Source organism: Leptonotus elevatus, chromosome 2 (genome assembly GCF_054856555.1).
Source record: "Leptonotus elevatus isolate MCC_2025b chromosome 2, RoL_Lele_1.0, whole genome shotgun sequence".
NCBI classification, from domain to species: Eukaryota; Metazoa; Chordata; class Actinopteri; order Syngnathiformes; family Syngnathidae; genus Leptonotus; species Leptonotus elevatus.
The window spans coordinates 28,048,664-28,070,285 of NC_141240.1; the positions used below are offsets into that span (position 1 = coordinate 28,048,664).

The 21,622-nt window shown below is 37.9% G+C and overlaps 1 protein-coding gene across 1 annotated transcript in view; it reads left to right on the plus strand.

Moving 5' to 3' along the window:
* LOC147179452 (inactive dipeptidyl peptidase 10) overlaps nucleotides 1-21,622 on the plus strand; it is a 44,254-nt gene that overhangs the window by 13,243 nt on the left and 9,389 nt on the right. Inside the window, exons 2-15 of the mRNA XM_086069185.1 lie at nucleotides 224-338; nucleotides 551-646; nucleotides 1,811-1,905; nucleotides 3,870-3,941; nucleotides 12,958-13,010; nucleotides 13,495-13,576; nucleotides 14,509-14,629; nucleotides 14,724-14,878; nucleotides 15,565-15,662; nucleotides 16,670-16,793; nucleotides 17,826-17,867; nucleotides 18,166-18,273; nucleotides 20,290-20,381; nucleotides 21,219-21,266. Coding sequence (XP_085925311.1) covers nucleotides 224-338; nucleotides 551-646; nucleotides 1,811-1,905; nucleotides 3,870-3,941; nucleotides 12,958-13,010; nucleotides 13,495-13,576; nucleotides 14,509-14,629; nucleotides 14,724-14,878; nucleotides 15,565-15,662; nucleotides 16,670-16,793; nucleotides 17,826-17,867; nucleotides 18,166-18,273; nucleotides 20,290-20,381; nucleotides 21,219-21,266 — 1,301 coding nt within the window. The remainder of the gene's footprint in view (nucleotides 1-223; nucleotides 339-550; nucleotides 647-1,810; nucleotides 1,906-3,869; nucleotides 3,942-12,957; nucleotides 13,011-13,494; nucleotides 13,577-14,508; nucleotides 14,630-14,723; nucleotides 14,879-15,564; nucleotides 15,663-16,669; nucleotides 16,794-17,825; nucleotides 17,868-18,165; nucleotides 18,274-20,289; nucleotides 20,382-21,218; nucleotides 21,267-21,622) is intronic.

Sequence of the window (21,622 nt, forward strand, 5' to 3'; positions counted from 1 at the left end):
CCATCAGTCAGTTAAGCCAAATGAAGTGCGCAGTGATTGAAAGTGATGGCGCATACAAAAAATGCAGCAGCATTTGAAAGTTGGATCTCATAACAAGGGAAGGCATCTTTCTTATAGACAGGGATGTCATCTAAAAGAAGACATTGTTGGTTCCACTGTGAAAGTGAAGCCACACAAATGTGCACATTCATTGCGTGTGATTATTATTTTTTTCCCGGGACAGGAGCTGGGGAGTTCAGATGGGCCACCGCGGAACTGGAAAGGCATCGGGATCGCCATGATGGTGATCCTGGCTGTCATGTCGTTGGTCATTCTCTCTGTCATTCTCCTCACCCCTGGTAAGTAAGATGAAAATTGAATACTTACATCCTTTTACAGTTTCAAACTGTCATAAAACTGAAGGAGGGTAAGTCAACCCCCCCCCCCCCCCCCCCCATTTTCTAACAGTCTCAATTGTCACACAAATATAAACAGATTTTAACTACTGTATAAAGAATGGCTGGATAAACAAAACACTTGGACTGATTCTTCTTTCCCGCTTAATTTTCAGATGAATCTCACTTGTTACGCCGTTCTCTTTTCACAATGGAGGACCTGGAGAACGAAGACTTCAAAGTTCACGACCCCTGTGTGGTCTGGCGGACAGGTAAGAATCATTCTTCATGTTGCATCAATCCACGTTACAGTGAGGGTTGCTGCGTCAGCTACATCACTAGCATGAAATCAAGCGTTAAGTCACCAGTCAACAAAGGAAGGCCACCCAGTCAAGAAAGGACAACACAGGACGGCTAAAGTGAGCCAAAGTTAGCTAAAGTGATAAGACAAATTGATTTTACTCGTCTCAATTCTCAGCCAGTCGTCTTTATACTTAAAGCAATTCTTCTTCCATATCCATACAGAGACCCTATTGATTTTGAATGTTATCCAACACAAAATTGCAAGCTATCTAGGATCATCACTCACTTTTTTGCCCTCTGCCTGTCCCTTGCCGGACTCAGAGGGGATTGATGCTCGTAAAATACGTCAATACACTGACCATAACTTGCACATAGAGGTTAGCTAGGTCATGCATGCAATCATTCAGGTGTCTGTTTTTTAATCTGTCTTTTAGGGAGAAATATTAGGCTGTAAAAAAAAGTTTTTTTTTAAATTATTATTATTATTATTATTATTATTATTATTATTATTATTATTATTATTATTATTATTATTATTATTATTATTAGTAGTAGTAGTAGTAGTAGTAGTATTTTTATATTTATTTTTAAGAATTTTAAACAGTTCTCATGTGCCTTAATAAAATACATCAAGAATAAAGAATTAGAGCACATTTTATTAGATACGTTTTGAGGAGCCTGTCTCATGCTAATGACCAACTTTATATACCGAACCATACTGTGTTCTGCTGAGCCAATAGTGAGTCTTGCCTGAATATTAGACTATGGTGGCATCAACTTCGGGAAGCAGCGATTTGTAAACTACACGATGACCAAACACACACACCACTGCCACTGTGTCGACCATTCTGAGCATTTAAGTACCATATGTGCTGGTTATCAGAAGCTAATGCTAATTTGTGCATTCAACACAATGAAGCTAGTCGTGCAGCCAGATTTCAGACGTCACCTGACAATGGCTTTGGAAGGGCAGACTGGTGAGCTATATTTTCAGAAATAAGCAGATAAGTTATTTGTATGATATTTAAATTTCACACTTGATGCAGGCACTCGATAAACTCAAGTATTTGTATACAACTCATATGCAGTTAAAACGTCAATTTTACATGATATGCCCCCTTTAATAATGGCAGAAAACGAAGTGGTTCTGTGCACCAGAAATGGTCACATCCTGTCGTTCAGCCTCAGCAACAACCTGACGACCCTCCTGCTGGACAGCACCTCACTGGTGAGTAGTGCACACGTGAAGGTGATAAAACTGGTCTTGACTCTCAAATGAAGGCAGACTGGACATACGTTTGTGAAGTCAATTCATTCCTTTATAGGCTCAACCTAAAGCAAACATAAAACGTGTAATAAATGTACAGGAAATATAGTCATATTTGTTACATTCTCAACTGTTACATACTCCCCTGCAGTCAGAGCATAATATAGCTTGGCAGCGTGACAGAATATAGCTCCTTTTTCTATTCGACATGTTATTTCAAAGAGATCCCCCCTCCCGCCAGCAAGGGCATCATCACTCCTAACACCGCCTGCCACAGTATGTGGGTCACTGCAGGCTGCTGTTGTCAGGCTCAAGATGAAGTGTGTTGGGATACGGTGCGCACCAAGCGGTGTAATTGGGTCCCCCCAAATAAATGAATACAAAGTGTTGAGCACAAAGGCCACCATTAGATGTTTTTTTTTCCCCCGAAATGGTTTCATGATGATATACACATGCTGGTAGCTCTATAATTTTTCTGTATAACCAAAAAACGCACAAAAACAGACTTAAGTAGGATATAGCTATAGCAAAAATGACTGCTATGAAAAATCTTATTAAAACGACAAAGCGTCTTTTGATTTTTGACACAGCACTGTTGCAGAGACACTAAATGTCAGGCCAAAGTATGAGGCTAACATCAGGGGGAAAATAGCCATCATAAAAATTGAAAAATGAAATTGATTACTAAACAAAGAAAATACAAACATAAATGTAGTCTATATCAAATTGATGTACTGGCCATAATTTCTTCTAATCATCATCATCTAATTGTGCTCATGAGTTATTGTAAAGAAGAATTCTTGTGATATATGAAACAGGGAAAAAAACAAAGCCAAATAAAACATACGCAGACGCAGAGCAAGTTTGAAAAATCGCCTCAATCAGATTATTAATCAAAATGTCTGCAAAACTGTGTACTCTATTCGGATAGCCCAAAAACAAATACAGGTAATGGAAACTTAAAAGTCATACAATTCACTTACTTTTTTCTTTGTTTCAAATGTAGCTAACTACTGTACAGTATGAATAAAAGACATCAGTTAACACTTAAAGGGACATTGTGTAGAATTTAGTGCCATCTAGTGGTCAACTAATAGAAGGCAATGACATTACGGCGCCTCAATGAGACCACACTTTGCAAGCCTACCAAAAATTACTACGTTTGCAAAGTTCTTCGCCTTCAAGTACCTGTAGCAGAAAGATGGCGGCGAAACATATAGGCAGCGAAACTGCTTCTTGACAGGCAAGGCATGACTCGTGATAAATTTAGTGATTACGGTACTATGATTATATAAAAAAAATAAATTATGTTGATGTGGTAGCACGTTATCCATCCAATCCAATTAGCATATTATGGAAATTAATATTGGGTGTTTAAAATGAACGAATTATTAGGTCACCACGAGATGGCGCTAAATTCTACACACTATACCTTTAAAGCTACTGAACGATGACAATTGTATTTCGAATGGCTACTGCCACCTGTGGTCGAAAAATTCAACTGCATTTTTCCTTCTTCACATACACAATGCAATATGGCGTCACATCCACAGACACAGGGCAGGAAATTTGAACCTAAATCCTGTCTGAAAACTATTGGCCAAAGGCTTGCGGGAGTTCCCATTTTGATCAAATAAGGTGTTGAAATGGAATCTACTAATTAAAAAATGTCTCAGTCATTAATGGTCGAATAATTAGGCTATTGTAAAGATAGTTTGGGGGCAAAACAAACACACAAAAAACAAAACAAAAAAAACACACACAAAAAACAACAAAATAAACAAAACAAAACAACACAAAATCAACACAAAACAAAACACAGGACAAGTGCAATTAATATGAGTAAATCATTCATCGCAAAGATAGAATCCCGCTTTCTTAATAAATAATTTGTGCTATGATCATTTGTGTGTGTTTTTTTTCAGGACCTGACTACTACAAAATTCCAAGTTTCTGCAGACAGGAGCTTTGTGCTTCTGGCTTACAACATTAAGCCGGTGAGTCGTCTCTCAAAGTTGGCTTGCATTTATTCCAGTTGACAGCACTATGATTTCAACACTTCAGACTGTAAATTAACAATAAAAAATTAATTTCATGTCCTAAAAGCAAACAGTATTTACTATAATCATAACTTTACCACTGCTGTAGAGTAGGAGAGGGTAATGCTATGTGTGTTCCAAATAATGCACAAATTCACGTTGTGGTGAGTCGCCACCATCGGAACGGAACACGATTGTAAGCCTCCTGTAGATAATGATTTGTATAACAGATGCTGTGTTATGCCTTTCCTGTCACCCCTAGTTGGCACTGTGACTAATAAAGGAAATTGGCATATGAATGTCTTCAGGGCAGGAACTTAATTGCACACGGGACATTTGGGCACGCTCTTGTGGAGTTGTTTTGCCATAATTCTGAGCAATAGCCTTTTGTGCCAATATAATATGATGATATCTGAGATTTTGTTTTCTTTTTCCTTTCTTTTTTTATTTTTATAATAGGATAATTTTGTGTTTAATGGTGATTCAAGCTTCAGTGACAAAAAAAATCATATTTTCTAGAGTGTGCAACAAACTTACTTTTGGCTCTAAATCACATACATTTTAACTAGCACACATCATTTGGTGAGTTTGGACCACATCAACTCCTAAAGACTAAATATCACAGGCAATGTGTGGTTGTGAATCAACGTTTTGTGAAAAACTCTATTTCTGTCAGACGCCATTTCAGTACCTGTGGTCCTGCGATGCTCCAATCAACGCAAATGTTGTTACTATGCAAATGTTCATTATGATACTGTTTATTATATGATCATTTCAGGTCAATTGTTTTGGGGCGCTTTATAACAGTAAGGTTTAAATGACCTTGGAGTTGGTGTAAACAAGAGCCCCATTCTACTGCAGTGCTCTTTGGCTCGATAAAACAGACACCAAAAGACTGGGAGAACACAGGGAGAGCTGAATATTTAAGACAACACATGACAGGCTGGTGAGGAAGGATGAAAGAATTTCTTGGGTGAAGTCTGTTGGGGGGAGCAGGAGGTGGGCGTTAAGGAGATGAAGGCAATGAAACTGGCCGGCTGTCTCAGTGGGGAGGTCCATGTGAAAAGCTGCCATGAATGGCATGGGTAGGTAGTTTCAATTTCAGATGAACATCAGCGGGTTCGTCGAATCGTCACACAGCAGCACAGATTTTTTTATTTTATTTAAGCATCAATGCGAACTATGACGCGTTCCTCAATAGAGAGACGAGCAATCATTTACAAGCAAGTAAAAACAAGTTTGGAGGGAATGAAAGCAAGCAGCAAGTTCCTCGTGCATTTTTACTAAAACCAGGACGCAAGTGAAATGATCTCTCTGTGGGTTTACCATTGATTCAGCTACAGTTTCATATTCTCTTTGTTTGTTTACATAATGAGTCTACAGTGCACATAACGCGCTTTGCAAATGAATTATTCAGACAATGGTATGTCCACAAAAGGCAGTACGGTGGACGACTGGTTTGCACGCTTGCCTCCTAGATCTGAGGTTTTGAATCTCGGCAATTTGGCTGTTCTCCCTGTGCTTGGGTGGGGTTTCTCACACATGTCAAAAACATCCATGTTCGGTTCATTAATAACTCCAAATTGTCTATAGGTTTGTGATTAGTGGGAGTCACTCTGAGTACTGTGAATGGTTGTTCATTTAATATACGCCATGCGATTTACTGAGGAATTCTTGTGTAGTCAATATTATTATTTATTTTTTGGGGTGGTTTTACAACTTTGTCTTCTCTGATCTGAATCACTCCAGAGCATGTCACTTATGGGCATGAACAGGATACGGTCTTTATCACATTGTAAAATAAATAAATGAATAAAAATCGAAGTGAAGCAAAATCTATCACAACAAACCAGAGGAGCTCAAACTTGTAAAATTTGAAGAAAGTACGGAATAAAAAGGTATTCCGTTAATAAACAAATAATAGGGCAAATATGGACAATGGTTAACTTTTGTCTATTTAGCGCATTGATTAATTTTTTTTTTACCTGAATAAACCAAATGCACCAAAGTGGGAAACTAGAGTTCGATTTAAATGAATCAAAGGATGTTTTTGTTGAAGCTGCACCATAAAATGGCAATGATGAATTTCTATGTCATTCTGTTATTGAGGAAACACCCACATTGAACCTAGACTAAGTATTTTTTTTAAGTCTATCGTGGTCATTATCCTTTTCGTCTTTTGTCAAAGGAAACACACAAACAACACTAGGCTAAATGCAATTTCTGCAGAAATTTTGCGTGGGAATGCTGAAAGCTTAATCCTAATAGCTGAATGCTAAGATGAATGCTTATGAAGTTGATTGAAAGATACATTATGTGAAAACGACAAAGAATTAATTGTAATTGAAAGATAAATGAATAAAAAGAACACTTGAACCCGGGAGGCGTACATTTTTGAAGCAAGTTTAAATTTATATAGAAAACTGTTATCTGAAAGTACCCTCCATGCATTTAGATGGAAAAGTCGAACTAATGATATCTAGTGGAAAAATGCAACAACAAGGGGTACATTTTTAGTCCCTCTTCTGTGGCTCCCTGTGGATCTCTAAAACAAAGTTATATATTTTGTAATATATATTTTTTCAAGATAAAATATTCTTTAAATTTATACATGATTCAATAAAAAATATATACATATATATAATTAAGTATTCCCCAAAAAATGTCAGAGTCCAAATTTTTAGGTTGTCATAAATACAGACAAAAGGTTGATGAAAAAGTAAAAAAAAAAAAAAAAAAACTAAATGTCCAAACATTTACAATAAAATGTCAAAAAATTTACCATAAAATGTCCAAAAAGGAAGAGGAAAAGCAGAAATAACATGAAATTGCCAGCAATGTCAGAGAGTTAAATAAAAAAAGCAGAAAAGAAAATGTTTAAAAAGTAACCATAAAAAGTCCAAAATCAAAAGAAGAAATTTGAAAATGCCTCAAAATTGCTAAAAATTTTAGAAAACTGAGAGCAAAAAAAAAAAAGCCAGAAGAAACGTTTAAAAAATGTCAAAAAAATTGAGAAAATAGGCAGAAAAAATGTAATATGAAAAGTTACCAAAAATAATTTCCAAAAACAGAAGACGAAAGGTAGAAGAAAATATTGAATGCTGCTGTCATAGGATAGTCAGTTCGTTAGCATGCAATCACTTGCCATGGATACATTTGCAATGTGCAGTCGGAGGTGGGATTCAAACCTGTGTCCTCCTGGTTACTGGACAAGGCAATTTACCACTGAGCAGTATCAGACAGCTGGTATTAATGATCAATCACGTTCTTCTAGTGATGTAAAATGATTGTATTGTGGGCGTGGAAAGTGGGACTTAGAAAAAGTTCAGTGTTAGTCCCATTGAAAATGAATGAGGGAAAGTTGATATTTAACGTTAAATTGTGCGAATATTGTAAGTTATGTGGAATCAGACGATAAATACCCCGGATGGCGTACATTTTTGAATCAAGTTGAGATTTGAACGGTGTAAATCGGAAGTATTATGTGGGAGTTGTTTCATACAGGATATATACATATAGGAGGTTTTTTTGTGTCGTCTTGTTTTTTTTTTTTTGCATTTTGCATTTTGGGGTACTTCAGATTTTCAAAAAGCCTGGCCTAGACTCACAAACCCTTACAAATACCAGATTGTGAGGTCCTGGAAGAGCAGTTGCCAATCAATGAAACAAACCTACTGTGTGTCCAACCAAGAGCAGTACACTAAAAAAAAAAACCTGACAATCAGTCTAAATGAAACATCATCATTGCACACTCAGGAAAGGATCAGGATTCTGCTCAAATTTCTCCTCTGCCTTCAATACCGCCTCCCAGTACTTTTATCCTAATTTTGTTCAGACCATGACAAGAGATAATATTTTGACACCATTAAAAGCTCCGAATCTAAAGTCAACGATGGTATGCTGCAAGGCTCTTAACTTGACCCCCTCCTAGTGCTACGTTATATATATACTGATGCAACATAAGATGCCGCACATACTGTATTTATATGAGTAGCCATTTATACTGGAAGGTTAAAAACCTTTCAAAAATAATTTGTGTTTCATTTTCACTATATTCTGATCTGGTGAGCAGTCAATCACAATTTAGAAGCGCACAATGAGGAGGAATCAATCTCCATGTCAGTGAGAAAAATAAAGTTTGAAAACCATTGCTCTATTTGTGTGGATACATTGTTCAGTCAGTTTTGACACGACTCGCTGACGCGAAGGACTGCTCTTTCCGCAAGTAGGTTGCTGTGGAGGATTTATGTTACTGTCATTTTCAGACCTCCCCTGCGATTGATTGACCATTCCAGGATGTAGCCCGTCCCAGCTCACCTACGACCCCTAAATGAGGACAAACATGATAGAAAATGTTTATGGATGCCAAATTGTTTTGATATCATTAGCGCATTTGTATGCAGCTGCACTGTAAGACATCAGAAGACGAGGGTGGGGGGCTGGGGTCTGACCTGCGACCTTCAATTACACATTCATGAGTTACAGCGGGAACCCACCCTCTGTCTTTTTATGAACCACATCTCCCCCACCATTCGATTCCCTTAGCCGCTTCATCTCCCTCACTCGCTTTTTTTTTTCTGTCTATCTCGGGGCAATTTATGCTGGCTGGTGCAGTTTACAGCAGCCTCGTTGTTAGCAGAGCGAGAGAGGAAGTAGCGGTGGAGGAATTGGGGAGGTGGTGGTGAATGGCTTGGGGGAAATGGGATTCCGTGACTAGATATACTGGCCAGTTAAACTCCCATCAGAAAGATTATTGTTTGGGAATGGCAGAGGTTCTCAATGAGTTGCAGTGCAGCAGAGAGAAACAATTGAAGAAGCAGAGTACTGTTATGTACAGGTGTAAGTTATCTAGCAGCATCTCAATTGACAACATGTGGCAGGCATTTCTTTCTTTCAGGATAGAAATTCATCACAAGCTGTAAAATAAAACTCATCAGTGTGAATGTGAGTATGAATGATTGTGATTGTTTGTCCTTGTGATTGACTGGCGACCAGATCGAGGTGTGCGCAGCCTCTTGTCTAAAATCTGCTGAGATGCTCCAGCTCACCCGTGACCTTAACTCATTCACTGCCATTGACGGCTATTGACGTTAAAAATTCATTTGAACTTTTTCTATTAGTTTTATTATTTTTTTCACTTTTGTTAACAAGAGTATAAAAAACCTAGAATTTTTTTTACATTTTACGTTTAGAACAGATATAAAATGTATGATTAATTGTGAGTTAACTATTGAAGTCAATAATTAATTACATTTAAAAAATGTAATCACCTGACGCGATTTAAAAAAAAGAAGAAAAGATTATTACAAATTAGGAGCATCAAGCGATTCAATTTTTTGATCGTAATTAATTGCATGACTTCACGAGTTAACTCACGATTAATCACAAACTTTATATCTGTTCTAAATGTAAAATTAAAAAAATTATATGTTTTCATACTCTTGTTAACAAAAGTGGGGAAAAAATTTAACTAATAGAAATAGTTAAAACGAATATCTGACGTCTATAACCGTCAATGGCAGTGAATGAGTTAAAATGTAAAATTACCCCCCACCCTCCAGCTTTTGCGGCATATAAACTTCCACACTTATACAACCACCACTGACCACTTTCAGTTCCTCAATGCTGGTCTCGGGGCATGGTACATACCTGATCCGACTCCCTCTTTTCTTTTTTCAATCTAGTTCAACTGAACCATGGAGTGTTTACTCCCTAGCAGTCACTCAGCCTTGCTGTGAGCTCAGGAACCGGCCTGCATTTAACTGGACTTAAAAGTCATCATGGAGAGGTCTCGGACCACTGGACTGATTTATCACAGGGTTGAACAGCACCTGGAAGCATTTTATGTGTGGATTTTTTTTTAAAGCAAAAGCTTATAAAACACAAAGAACAGCCACAGCCAAGCGTTTTATCACACGACTACAGTAGAACCTCAAAGGTAGTGCACAATTTATTCAAGGATGCTCTGATTTATTTGGAATAGAATTTTATTCTACCTGGAAGGAAGCCATCCTCCTTCTATTTACTGTAGCCTTTCTCCTCATTAGAGTTGTCGCTGTCGCACACTGTGTGACGCTTCCGAATCTGAATAGTACCCAATCATTGCAAAAAATGACAGCTGGCTACTCACTGGGTTGCTTCAGCAATGTGAAAATGTGCAAGCCTGTTTTGCATCCTTGGGCTCTATTAATCTATAAAGATGGAGCAAGACGCAAGTTAAAAGATGGGGACTGGTTTCCATTTTGGCGCGGATCCTACGCCACTTGTGTACCGGTATATTTTTACCACAAGCTTCACTATTTCATTCAGAGGTACATATGCAATTATAAATATGGTTAAGTATTGTTGTAAAACACATTATGTGTACTCTATATACTGTATTTCTAATTGCTAACTGGCCTGTGGTGGGCAGCTGTGTCTCGCTCACTTACAACCAGGAAATTAATTTTTTGCCTGTGCGAACGCTTTAGTGCATTTTGATTGGTTATAATTTGCAATGCTGCCACATTGTTCAACTGCTATTCACATTTTGAAGTACCACAAAAGCAGTGGCCGACACTTGGCCACGAGTGAAATCTTGTCTGCAGCGGCCCTGAGGGTCACGTGAGTTGGAGCCTATCCCGGGGTTGATTTTGGGCGAGAGGTTGGGTACACCATGGACTGGCTTCAAGTCATTTGCAGCCTGTAGAAAAAAAAAAAGGAAATCGAAATGATTTGTTTCAGGGCCAGGCTGTTGCCATCCATCATAAAACCTTTGTGTATTTGCAGGCAAAGTTTTAAGTAACATTTTAATGTTCTTATCTGCCTTACATGTGGTAAATGTAGAAGAAACAATTAGAACAGACATATTCAATATATTATAGTGAGTTTTCAATGGGGCTGCACAATTGCGGTCAAACTGATTATTTTCATCAATACAGTATTGTAATCCACAAATCCACTACTTTCTGAACTCAATACCACTCCTTCATTTCCTGTCATTCATGATTGGACAAATTGATAAATCCAAGTGTGTCTGGTCATTGTCGTCGTGGTTACTGAGGTCAGGCACACCTGGATTAATCAGTTTGTCCAATCATGAAAGACAGGAAATGAAGGAGTGATGCTGAGTTCAGGAAGGAGTGGATTTGTGCAAAGAGGCCATTATTCATTTTGCGAAAACATCTATATATTTTTTATTGCATTACTTTTCAACAAACAATATGTAAAACGTTTTCAGTGCAAAATGAAACTTCTGAAACGCTCGAAGAATAAATGATAAATAATGAAAAAAGTCCAACTTTACCCAAGAATTAAAACCTTTAAAAGGACTAACTGAATAACACAACCGGCGCCTAGTGACCTTTCGCATGCCGCTGCTCAGCTTAATTATATTACAGTTTCCCTTCATGAGCTTCAGAATTTACCTACTGTACCGCTCCGTATCCTTACAGCCCTAACCCTGCGTCACTCCACACCCGCCGATGTATACAACAAAGGGACAAATCCAATATCCCTTCGGAAAGCGTGCTTTGTAGAGGATGTGACATTTAATTTCTATAGGGACTTGTTTTCCAGAAAGGCTTTTAAACGCCAGTGTGCAATTTGTCTCTTTTCAGCCTCTTGTGAAAAAAAAAAGAGGTAAGAATCAATGTATCAGCTCAAATTCATCAGGTGATGCTGCGATCAATTGGAGTCAACACACACAGACTCACAAACATAGACACGCAAAGACACACTTACACGCACACACACACACACACGAATACATCATTGATGTTGGTCATTAGTCTTCTTCAGCGTGTTAATTTAATTATTTTAGAAGCTGCTGATGCTTGTGACACAATAGCCAGCCACAATAGATCTTACTGTGAAGGTTGTTAGCTGCAATGGGGATTCAGAGGAACATTTTTTTTTTTATATCAGCTTTTCTTTTCCTCACTTGTACCTCAGAGTTCTCCTGTGATGCAATGTTTTCTTATTCAGACCTGATTGCCGTCATGATGTAATGAGGATGAAACTTCGCTTAATGAGTCTAAATCAAGTCTTTCATTCTTTCTTCTTTTCAAACCTAACAAAATTGGTGCAATAAAATACATGAATAAATGTATAGTACAGCAGAGTAATATTTTGCCTTTTTTTTTTACTGCTTTATTTTTGGGAATTTCCATTTCGTGACACTCTAAAGTGAAAACAAGGATTTGTTTCTAAATACATTATACAGTACAACTTTTAATGTAATTGCTGAAAACGTGCAAAAACTGAGAATTATGTTTCACTGGATAGTGTTAAAACAGCTAGAGTGTTTAACAGTCTTTTACAATTTTAGGTTTCCTGATACATTTATTTATTTGTTTGTTTTTGTGTGTGTGTATGTAGGGGGGGGGGGGGCTAAAACACACACATTTCAGCTCTGGCATGAGTCGCCCCTCCCCCACCGTATAAGCGCCTTCGTTCGCATCAGCGGAGTTAGCTAGCTATTACTAGCACTGCACCCCAAAAATGTACTTTGGATAGTTCGCTGGTGGTGGTGTTAGAGCGCCTCGTTATTGGCCCAGCGTGAGTGCACGTCACGGTGAGAAATGTGAAAATGTCAGGATCCACTCTCTCAATACTGTAGCCTATACGACTGCATGATTAATAATGCAACTTATTTGGATATTTTCATGATATTTTAGTATTTTATACTATCATTTAAGCTTTTAACACTTACCAACTATAAAAAAATATTTTCTATTTTATTTATTTTTTAATACATTTAGTGTTTTAATGAAATCCTTTTGAATCGTATCATGTGATTAAAATAGGAAAAGAAAAACAAGCCTGCCTTCCAAATGACATATTTTTCCGATTGCAATTTTGTGAAGTTTATGAATGATCCGTGAACTAACAACATAGCAGGTTCTTTTGACCTTTTTTTTTTTTTTAGCTACATGTCAATGAGCTTGTGCAGCCGACCTACGTACGTTTGCATGATATGCTCTACCTCTTTCAGGTGTTCTCTCAGTCCTTCACAGCCACCTATGCTATCTACAGTGTGGCCACTGGGTAGGTGGAATCCTGAATGCTAATGCATGGGCTGCATGCCGACGGACCTGCAGACTGACCAAGTCCTCTCATCCGATCAGAGCCTCGTGCTCGTCAGACATACATTCATTCATTAGTGTTCTCTCCTCAGATCCCACTGCCTGAGAATCATTTTCAGCATTATATGAATAATTAGGGGCAGGTGGTCTTCTGGGTAACTGTTTGGAAAATATCTTAAGGAGGAGCTGCGAAGCAGATCGTCGCCTGGTGTTTTTCTGGGGAAGTTTTTTCCAAAGGCAGTGAAGCCAAAAGAAGGGATTGGAAATGTTGCACTACTGCATGAACCAAAGCCATTTTCTCTCTTTTTGTTCCCCCCCCTCTCTGCATCTTGCTCAGACATAACAGCATCTTCCAGGCCTGGGTGCAGACCAACAAAGGAGGTCTTTTAAGAGGGATGCCAGTCCCTAATGGATGCTTTATGTGCTGTGTTTTGTGTGCGTTGCAGGGATCTGTTGGAACTTTGGCCACCACTAAAGGAGAAGACTCGGTTGCAATATGCTCGCTGGGGGCCTCAGGGGAACCAGCTGGTGAGGCAGACACTGATTCTGTCATTTGCATCACTTAAGGCTGCCTTTAAACTATAGAGATTTATTCAGTGTGTTCCAGTTTGGCTAAGCATCATTGTCATGTGACCAGTAAAAGCAAGACAAAATCAGGTGTCAGTCGTGTTAGTCGTGTCTGATGAATGGAATATCAGGCAATGTGGTTGCAGGGTAAGTGCAGCCTAAAGACAATAGCATTTTCAAGCACCACAAGTAAATAATTGAAATAAATAGAAATTTCTTCTTAGGTCAAACTACCCAAAAATTATTGTAAAGACAATGTTTTAAAGGAGACATAGCATGTACACACACACACACACACAAAAAAAAAACTACACTTAGCAATTAACATCTACCTGGCCATCTCCTGTCCATTTTTTAAATGAAATGTAGCTGAAAACAGCTGAAACTTATTTAGGGTTAACCAGAGCAATTCCCTTTTAACATGAGTTTGATTCCAGTTATAAGAGGGTGTCCTCACTTGTGCAACCACAATATTTAGTTTATTTTGACTTCTCAAAAAGATTCAACTGCATTTTGTTGTCAATTAATCATGTGAAATTGTTTGAAATAAATGATCTGAAAAACTAAAAAACTAGCATTTTGAATAGGGGTGTTTAGACTTTACAGCCATTTTATGTTGCAATATCTCAAATTAATGTGATTTAATAATAAGTGTGGATGTCATGTTTTTCCATTTTTAAATGAACTCAAAATGATCTGCTTTGCTATAATGCAGTAGTGTGAGCTACATGTTCACCGTGTTAACTATTGGAACCGACCACATGTGCTGGCAAGTGCTTCATTTCCTCTTGGATGGTGTTCCGCTCCCTCCTTTGTTCCTGCAGCCAGCTACAAAACCCATAACTGTACCGTCTTCGAAAAAAAGGGATTTGGTGTGTTTGTATCATTGCCAGGCCTTTGTGTTTGATGGCGACATCTACTACAAGCCCAGTGTGACCAGCCAAGCCCTGAGTCTCACATCCACCGGCAACCAGCGTAGTGTGGTCAACGGGCTCTCGGATTGGACCTACGAGGGTGCGATTTGCACATTTCCACCACCACAAAATCGAGATGTTAAAAATGCTTTTGATATGTATTTTTATTGTGTACATATTTTGAAACAAAACAGAGGAGGTGCTTCTGTCTTACGCTGCCCACTGGTGGTCCATGGATGGCGCCCGGCTGGCATACCTCAGCATCAACAACTCTGCCACCCCCCTCGTGGAAATTCCTCAATTTTTGGGTGGCCTGTACCCCTCCAGTTTGATCTTCCCGTACCCCAAGGTGGGTGGCATATACTGTACTGTATTGCTCATTGCAAGAAACTCGCTTCGACACAAGCATGTCTTTCTAGTTGAGCTTTTTCCAACCTTCATCGAGCCACAAGTCACATATAAAATACAATAGAAGGCCTTTATTGTTATTATTATCATTATATTAGTGTCTTCAAAATGCAGTAGAAAGGACTGCCCAAATGTAAAACCCGAAATGACATTAATGTTCACATTTAGCATCATAGATCCTCAAACATTTACTGTAAAAAAGAAAAAAAAAGTCCACGTTCACGTTCATATTTAACGGCACAAGTAAAAATGTCAAGTGTATAACTGAAATGATGACCTTGTCTCAATTTACTCACAAATCTGTTTTCTTACTGTGAAATATTACCTTATTTAGTAAAACGAAGCTACTATTCTGTTGTAAAAATACAAACAGGTGTATACACAGTTTGATTGTACCTTTTGCCCTCTCGTGAAATAGCATGTAATTGTTCTACCTGTAACTATGCACCACTCACTGGCTTACATGGATGAACAAAGATGTAGTCATTTGTAGTAAACAAAAAAAAGTTGTTTTGGGGTGAAAGTAACTCAAACATAATGCAGAATGTATGAAATGTAAATGTATGTAATTTTGTAATATAACCTGAAGCTGTGAATAAATGTAGGTTTCACTGATTGCGCTCATAGGCCGGCTCCAACATCCCATCAGTCAGCCTTTTTGTGGTGAACCTTTATGGTCCAGCCCACACGGTGGAGATGACGCCCCCCGACTCAGTCAGAGCCAGGTAGGCCAACATCTTTTTAAATATGAAGCAAATGGAAGCTGCATCAAGGCTGAACAATCCTAAACATTATTGTGAAGATGTGCGCCGACGGCCGGACTGTTCCACTTAATTCCTGTGGGTGTAGCTCCATCTGCTGGATCCGGTTGGTCACTGTGATACTTGGCCCCAGTGCAAGTGGATTGTAATGGTGAAAAGTGAAAATAAATTCGGTCCACAACTTTATTGGAATCTAGCAGCTTATTGATTGGCACATGTACCACCTCTCTACAATGCTTCATGAAAATCTGTTGTCTAACTAATTAACATATAGTAATAACCAACGAATAACCAAAAACAAATGACACTCCGCACCAATAACAAAAAGGACAAAACATACATAATTGTATTTGTGTTTGTGAATTTGTTAGAAAGCCCCTTTCTGGTTCATGGAGGATGTCAATAAAACATTACAATGGTGTCATTGTTTTTAATGTGATCAATTCTACCCTTTACGCAATACCATCATAAATTGAATATTATACTGAGTTTGCACTGCATGGGTCCAATGATATAAGACTGAGTTGTATCTCCTAAGTGGGCTGATTCAGAAATAGGTCAAGGCAATGGAAAATCGTATAGCCCACATGGAATCGGATATTACCAGATCCAAAATTGAAATACTGTATATTGTAAGTGGGCAATATAGCCTTGAGCTAAGATCTTATGAGGTTTTTTCCCCCACACAAACCTTATTTCCAATTTAAAGTGTCAACCCCCCCCCCCCATATCCTTTCATTTATAAAAAAAAAAAAGAAAAAGAAAAGAAATATATAATTAAATGACAATAACTTTAGTTGTTATTCCCAGCAATAACTTGCAACTTCCACAGAAAAAATTGAAATGAATATTTTTTTAGTCTATGTTCTTTGAGAGGTTGTTTCAGGTGTCAGTAACGTAAACACAGTGAGGTACAGAAATGGTCTAATAATGTCTCTTTCCTTGACATCCACCTGTGTGGTTCCCTTCAGAGAAGGCTACGTCTCCATGGTGACGTGGACCAGCAGCACCCGCCTGGCGGTCCGGTGGCTGAACCGGGCCCAGAACCAATCAGTGCTTTGCGTGTGTGAGGCCACCACAGGGGCGTGCTCAGAGGTGAGAGCATCATCATCAGTCAGTCACCCCTCGTTAGTAATCAATGGGGCTCTCTGCTTCAACACGCATCTTTCTTACAGTCTTTTATTAATTATTATTCAGAATTGATTTTCTTATGCTGTTAAATGTCTATGAGCCTAATTGATATTCAGTATGGTTTGCAGCGTGAGGATGAATTTATAGGGAATGCTATTAACTCATTCACTGCCATTGACGACTATAGACTCTATTATTATTATCTCTATTAGTTTAACATTTGTTTCCCACTTTTGTTAACAAGCATATGAAAACCTAGAAAAAAATGTTTTTGTGCATTTAGAACAGATATAAAATTTGTGATTAATCGTGATTAACTAGTGAAGACATGCGATTAATTACGCCAACATTTTTTAAACACCTGACAACCCTCATTTTTAATAATATTTTCTTTTAAAAAATAAAATAAAATAATTTTAATGATTTTTCCCCCCAATTTTTAATAATCATTGGGGGGGTTATTAAAAATTTGTCAGGCGATTACCATTTTTTATCGTAATTAATCGCATGAGTTCATAGTTAACTCACAATTAATCACACATTTTGTATCTGTTCTAATACAATAAAAAAAAATCTAGGTTTTCATACTCTTGTTAACAAAAGTGGGAAAAATGTTAAACTAATAGAAATAGTTCAAATGAATTTTTGACGTCTACAGCCGTCAATGGCAGTGAATGAGTTAAGATGCATGAGGAATATAAGATCATTTTCCATTAGAGCTAAATGTTTATTTGTAAAGACCATTAATCCAGATTATTACTTGCACATCTCAGCGCACAATCAACATGACTGAGAAGTTATTGTTTATCACCATCCACAGTCAGGATTTCATGGAATCAAATGCTCACATACCAATTGTACCCAACACACTCATAAAGCAAAACACGGGTCAATGTCTAGTGCATTAAGCACGACTTTTGGTCACATATAAAATTATCCAAATGTATGCTGTATATTTTAAATGCGCTAACGTTTCTGATTTATTCCCCTCTAAAGAAACACAAGATGACCATGGATATGATGCACAGCCAATGGCAGGTATGAAACATTGCTATTACACATGTGGGCAAAATTGTTGGTACCCTTCTGTTAAAGACCAAAAACTCACTGAAATAACTTTAATCTGCCTAAATGAATAATAAAAAAACATTGCACTGTAAACAAACTAATGGAAATCAGGTTTTGCTTTTTTTTTGTGGCTGGCCAGAATTACTTAATGCAGTATTTCATTGTGCAATATATGTATCACAACTGTGTTTCTTCTGATTTGAGTTTGATGTTTTGGGCTGTTTTTAAATGTACTGTATTGATTTTGTATTCTTTTTTTTAATCTCAGCATGACGTACCACTATTCTCAGAAGATGGCTCCATGTTCTACACCATCCTGCCCGCCAAGCAGGGCGCCCGCGGAGAGTTCAGCCATATCGCCGCTCTGTCAGCCCAGGTCCGTCTGTCTGAGGCTCATTAACATTTATTTCCTGCAAATTGTCCATTAACACTTCAGCAGGGAACGAGAACATGACCCGCTTTGAGGCATCAGCGTGTTGTTTGCATTTACTGCACGTTCACCTTCAGTACAGATAAATCATGACCAAGTCGCCATGTAATGCTTGCTGGGTGGCTTCATTTCATCTTCATCCAAGCAGGGCAAATGAGGAAAAGAGCGATGGTGCTTTTGGAAATGATACAGAAGGACCTTATACAAACCCAATTGCCAAAAAGTTGGGACACTATACAAATTGTGAATAAAAAAACGGAATGCAATCATGTGGACGTACCAAATTTGAATATTTTATTCAGAATAGAACATAGAGAACAGGTCAAACTGAGAAAATTTATCATTTTAAGGGAAAACGATGTTGATTTTCAATTCCATGGTGTCAACAAATCTCCAAAATGTTGGGATAAGGCCATTTTCACCACTGTGAGGCATCCCCTCTTCTTCTTACAACAGTATGCAAACGTCTGGGGATCGAGGAGACAGGTTTCTCAAGTTTAGAAATAGGAATGCTGTCCCATTCTTGTCTCTAACTGTTCAACTGTCTTGGGTTTTCTTTGTTGCACCTTCTACATTATGATGCGACAAATGTGCACTATTTGTGAAAGAAGTGGACTGCAGGCGGGCCATTTCAATACCCGGATCCTTTTCCTACGCAGCCATGATGTTGTAATTGGTGCCGCATGTGGTCTGGCATTATCGTGTTGAGAAATGCAAGATCTTCTCTGAAAGTGATGATGCCTGGATGGGAGCAGATGTTGTTCTCCAATCTGAATATACCTTTGTGGAAAGGCATCGTTTTCCAGATGTGGAAGCCGCCCATGCCACACGCACTCATGCAACCCTATACCATCACAGATGCAGGCTTATAAACTGATTGCTGATAACAACTTGGGTTGTCCTTGTCCTCTTCAGTCAGTATGATATAGCGCCTCAGTTTTCCACAAAGAACTTGGAATCGTGATTAGTCTGACCACAAAACAGGTTTCCACTTTGCCACGCTCCATTTGAAATAACCCCTGGCCCAGAGAAACGCCTGCGCTTCTTGGTCTGCTTTAGAAATGGCTTCTTCTTTGAGTTTCATCTGGCAACGGCGGCTGGCACGGTGGATTGTGTTCACGCACAAAGTTTTCTGGAAGTATTGCTGAGCCCTTTCTGTGATTTCCCTTACAGTAAGCATTCATGTTTGCGGTGCGTTTAAGGGCCCGAGGATCATGGGCATCTAGTATGACCTTAACACACAGAGATTGTTCCAGATTCTCTGAATCTTTAGATGATGTTTTGCACTGTATATGATGATTACTTCAACCTTTGTGCAATTTTTCGCTGGTAAACACCTTTCTGATATTTCTCCACTATCTTTCTGCGCAACATTGGAGGAATTGGTGATTCTCTACCAATCTTGGCTTTTGAGAGACACTGCCACTCCGAGAAGCTCTTTTTATACTCCAATCAAGTTGCCAATGGACCTCATTAGTGGTAACTGGTCTTCCAGCTGTTTTTTTTTAATAAGTGCAATTGACTTTTCCAGCCTCCTATTGCTACCTGTCCCAACTTTTTAAAAGATTTGTTGGCACAATGAAATTTACAATCAACATATTTTCCCCTTAAAATTTTCTCAGTTTAAACTTTTGACCTGTCATCTATGTTCTATTCTGAACAAAATATTGAAAATTGGCACTTCCACATAATTGCATTCAGTTTTTATTCGCAATTTGTATAGTGTCCCAACCTTTTTGGAATTGGGTTTGTATCTTGTTCGTCATTGCTCATTAACACTTAAGTGAATTTGCTATTAAAAAGTGAGCCCTAATTGAATGTCCTCCCTTATTCACACATAATGTTCCTGCACATATTATTATTATTTGTATTATTATTATTATTATTATTAATAATAATAATAATAATAATAATAATAATAATGATAATAATAATAATAATAATAATATTATGTCCACCCAGCCCACCATTCCCTCCAGCCCTCCTCGCTTTTTGACATCCGGAAGCTGGGACGTCACCTCGCTTTGTGCCCTGGATGAGAAGGCTGGAAAGATGTAAGTGACATTTAAATGATCACTATAATAAGACATGTAAGGGGATTTCTTTGCCTTTTAGCATATAAAGCAGCAAAGAAGAGGCCAAAAAGCAGCATGTTTGAGCTTGTGATCACTTGCTCGTGCTTGAGTAAAGATTATTGCTTAATTCAGTCATTATCCGACTGCGTGAAGAAAGTCCTCAAGCAGAGACAGATCACAGTCCAAGCATCTCTGAGCTGTGCGAAATGAAAAAAGACAGCAAGATTACGCAATAATGTAAAAAGTCTGGTGTATGGGCCAAGGAAGCCATTGCATTTAGTGTGGATCTGGATAAAAGTGTGGATTGTTTAATTTTAAAAAAAAAGAAGCTATTATTATTTAATTTTTTTACTGTTTTGGAGTCAGTTCCGCATCACGCCTTTTCTCATTGCATTACAGTGTCCTTACTAGTTATGACGAGGCTTTGTATTTAGATTAATAATAACATAGCGATTGCCATGCGAGTCTCACAGTCAAAAGGTTAGATGGAGGGATTTGATTTCATCTTGAATTTTTTTGGGGTGTTATTTTTCTTGCTAAAATTATTCAAATTTTTTTTAGATTTTAACAATCACACTACTACTACTACTATTGCTCCTGTCATCAACAGGTGTCCAAAATGTTTCCTCCGAGGGCCACATACAGAAAAATTGAAGGATGCAAGAGCCACTTTGAGTTTTTTTTCTTTAATATATCAAGCACACCAAAATCAATTTTAAAAAACTGATACTTGAATAGCTTTTAGGATTAAAAAAAAAAGAAAAAAGATTCCATTCTTATTATGTGACTAGCTTGGTCTTCATTTTATGTCACCAGATATTTCCTGAGTACGGAGGAATCCAGACAAAGCAGACACCTCTACAGGTAAATTGCACTTTTAGACTAATGCTGCATTCCAGAATGGCAAGTCAACATAACCTGTCATTAGACAGGGTTACTATAGTTTTGGAATTTTTCAATTTAGTTAGTTTTTATTTCGTTTTGAGTTTTTTTTTTAAATTATATATAGTTAGTTTTAATTAGTTTTCAGGGTGGTTCTGTTAGTTTTTATTAGTTTTAGTTATTTTATAAATGCTTAGTTTTAGTTTAGTTGTAGTTAGTTTCAGTATTAGTTTTAGTTTTTTTTTTAAAGTGTGTATTACTTGTGCGCAATATTTAAAAAACACCATGGAAGCAATGTCATCTGAATGTGCTTTTCTATTGGCTGCTGCTAGTTGATG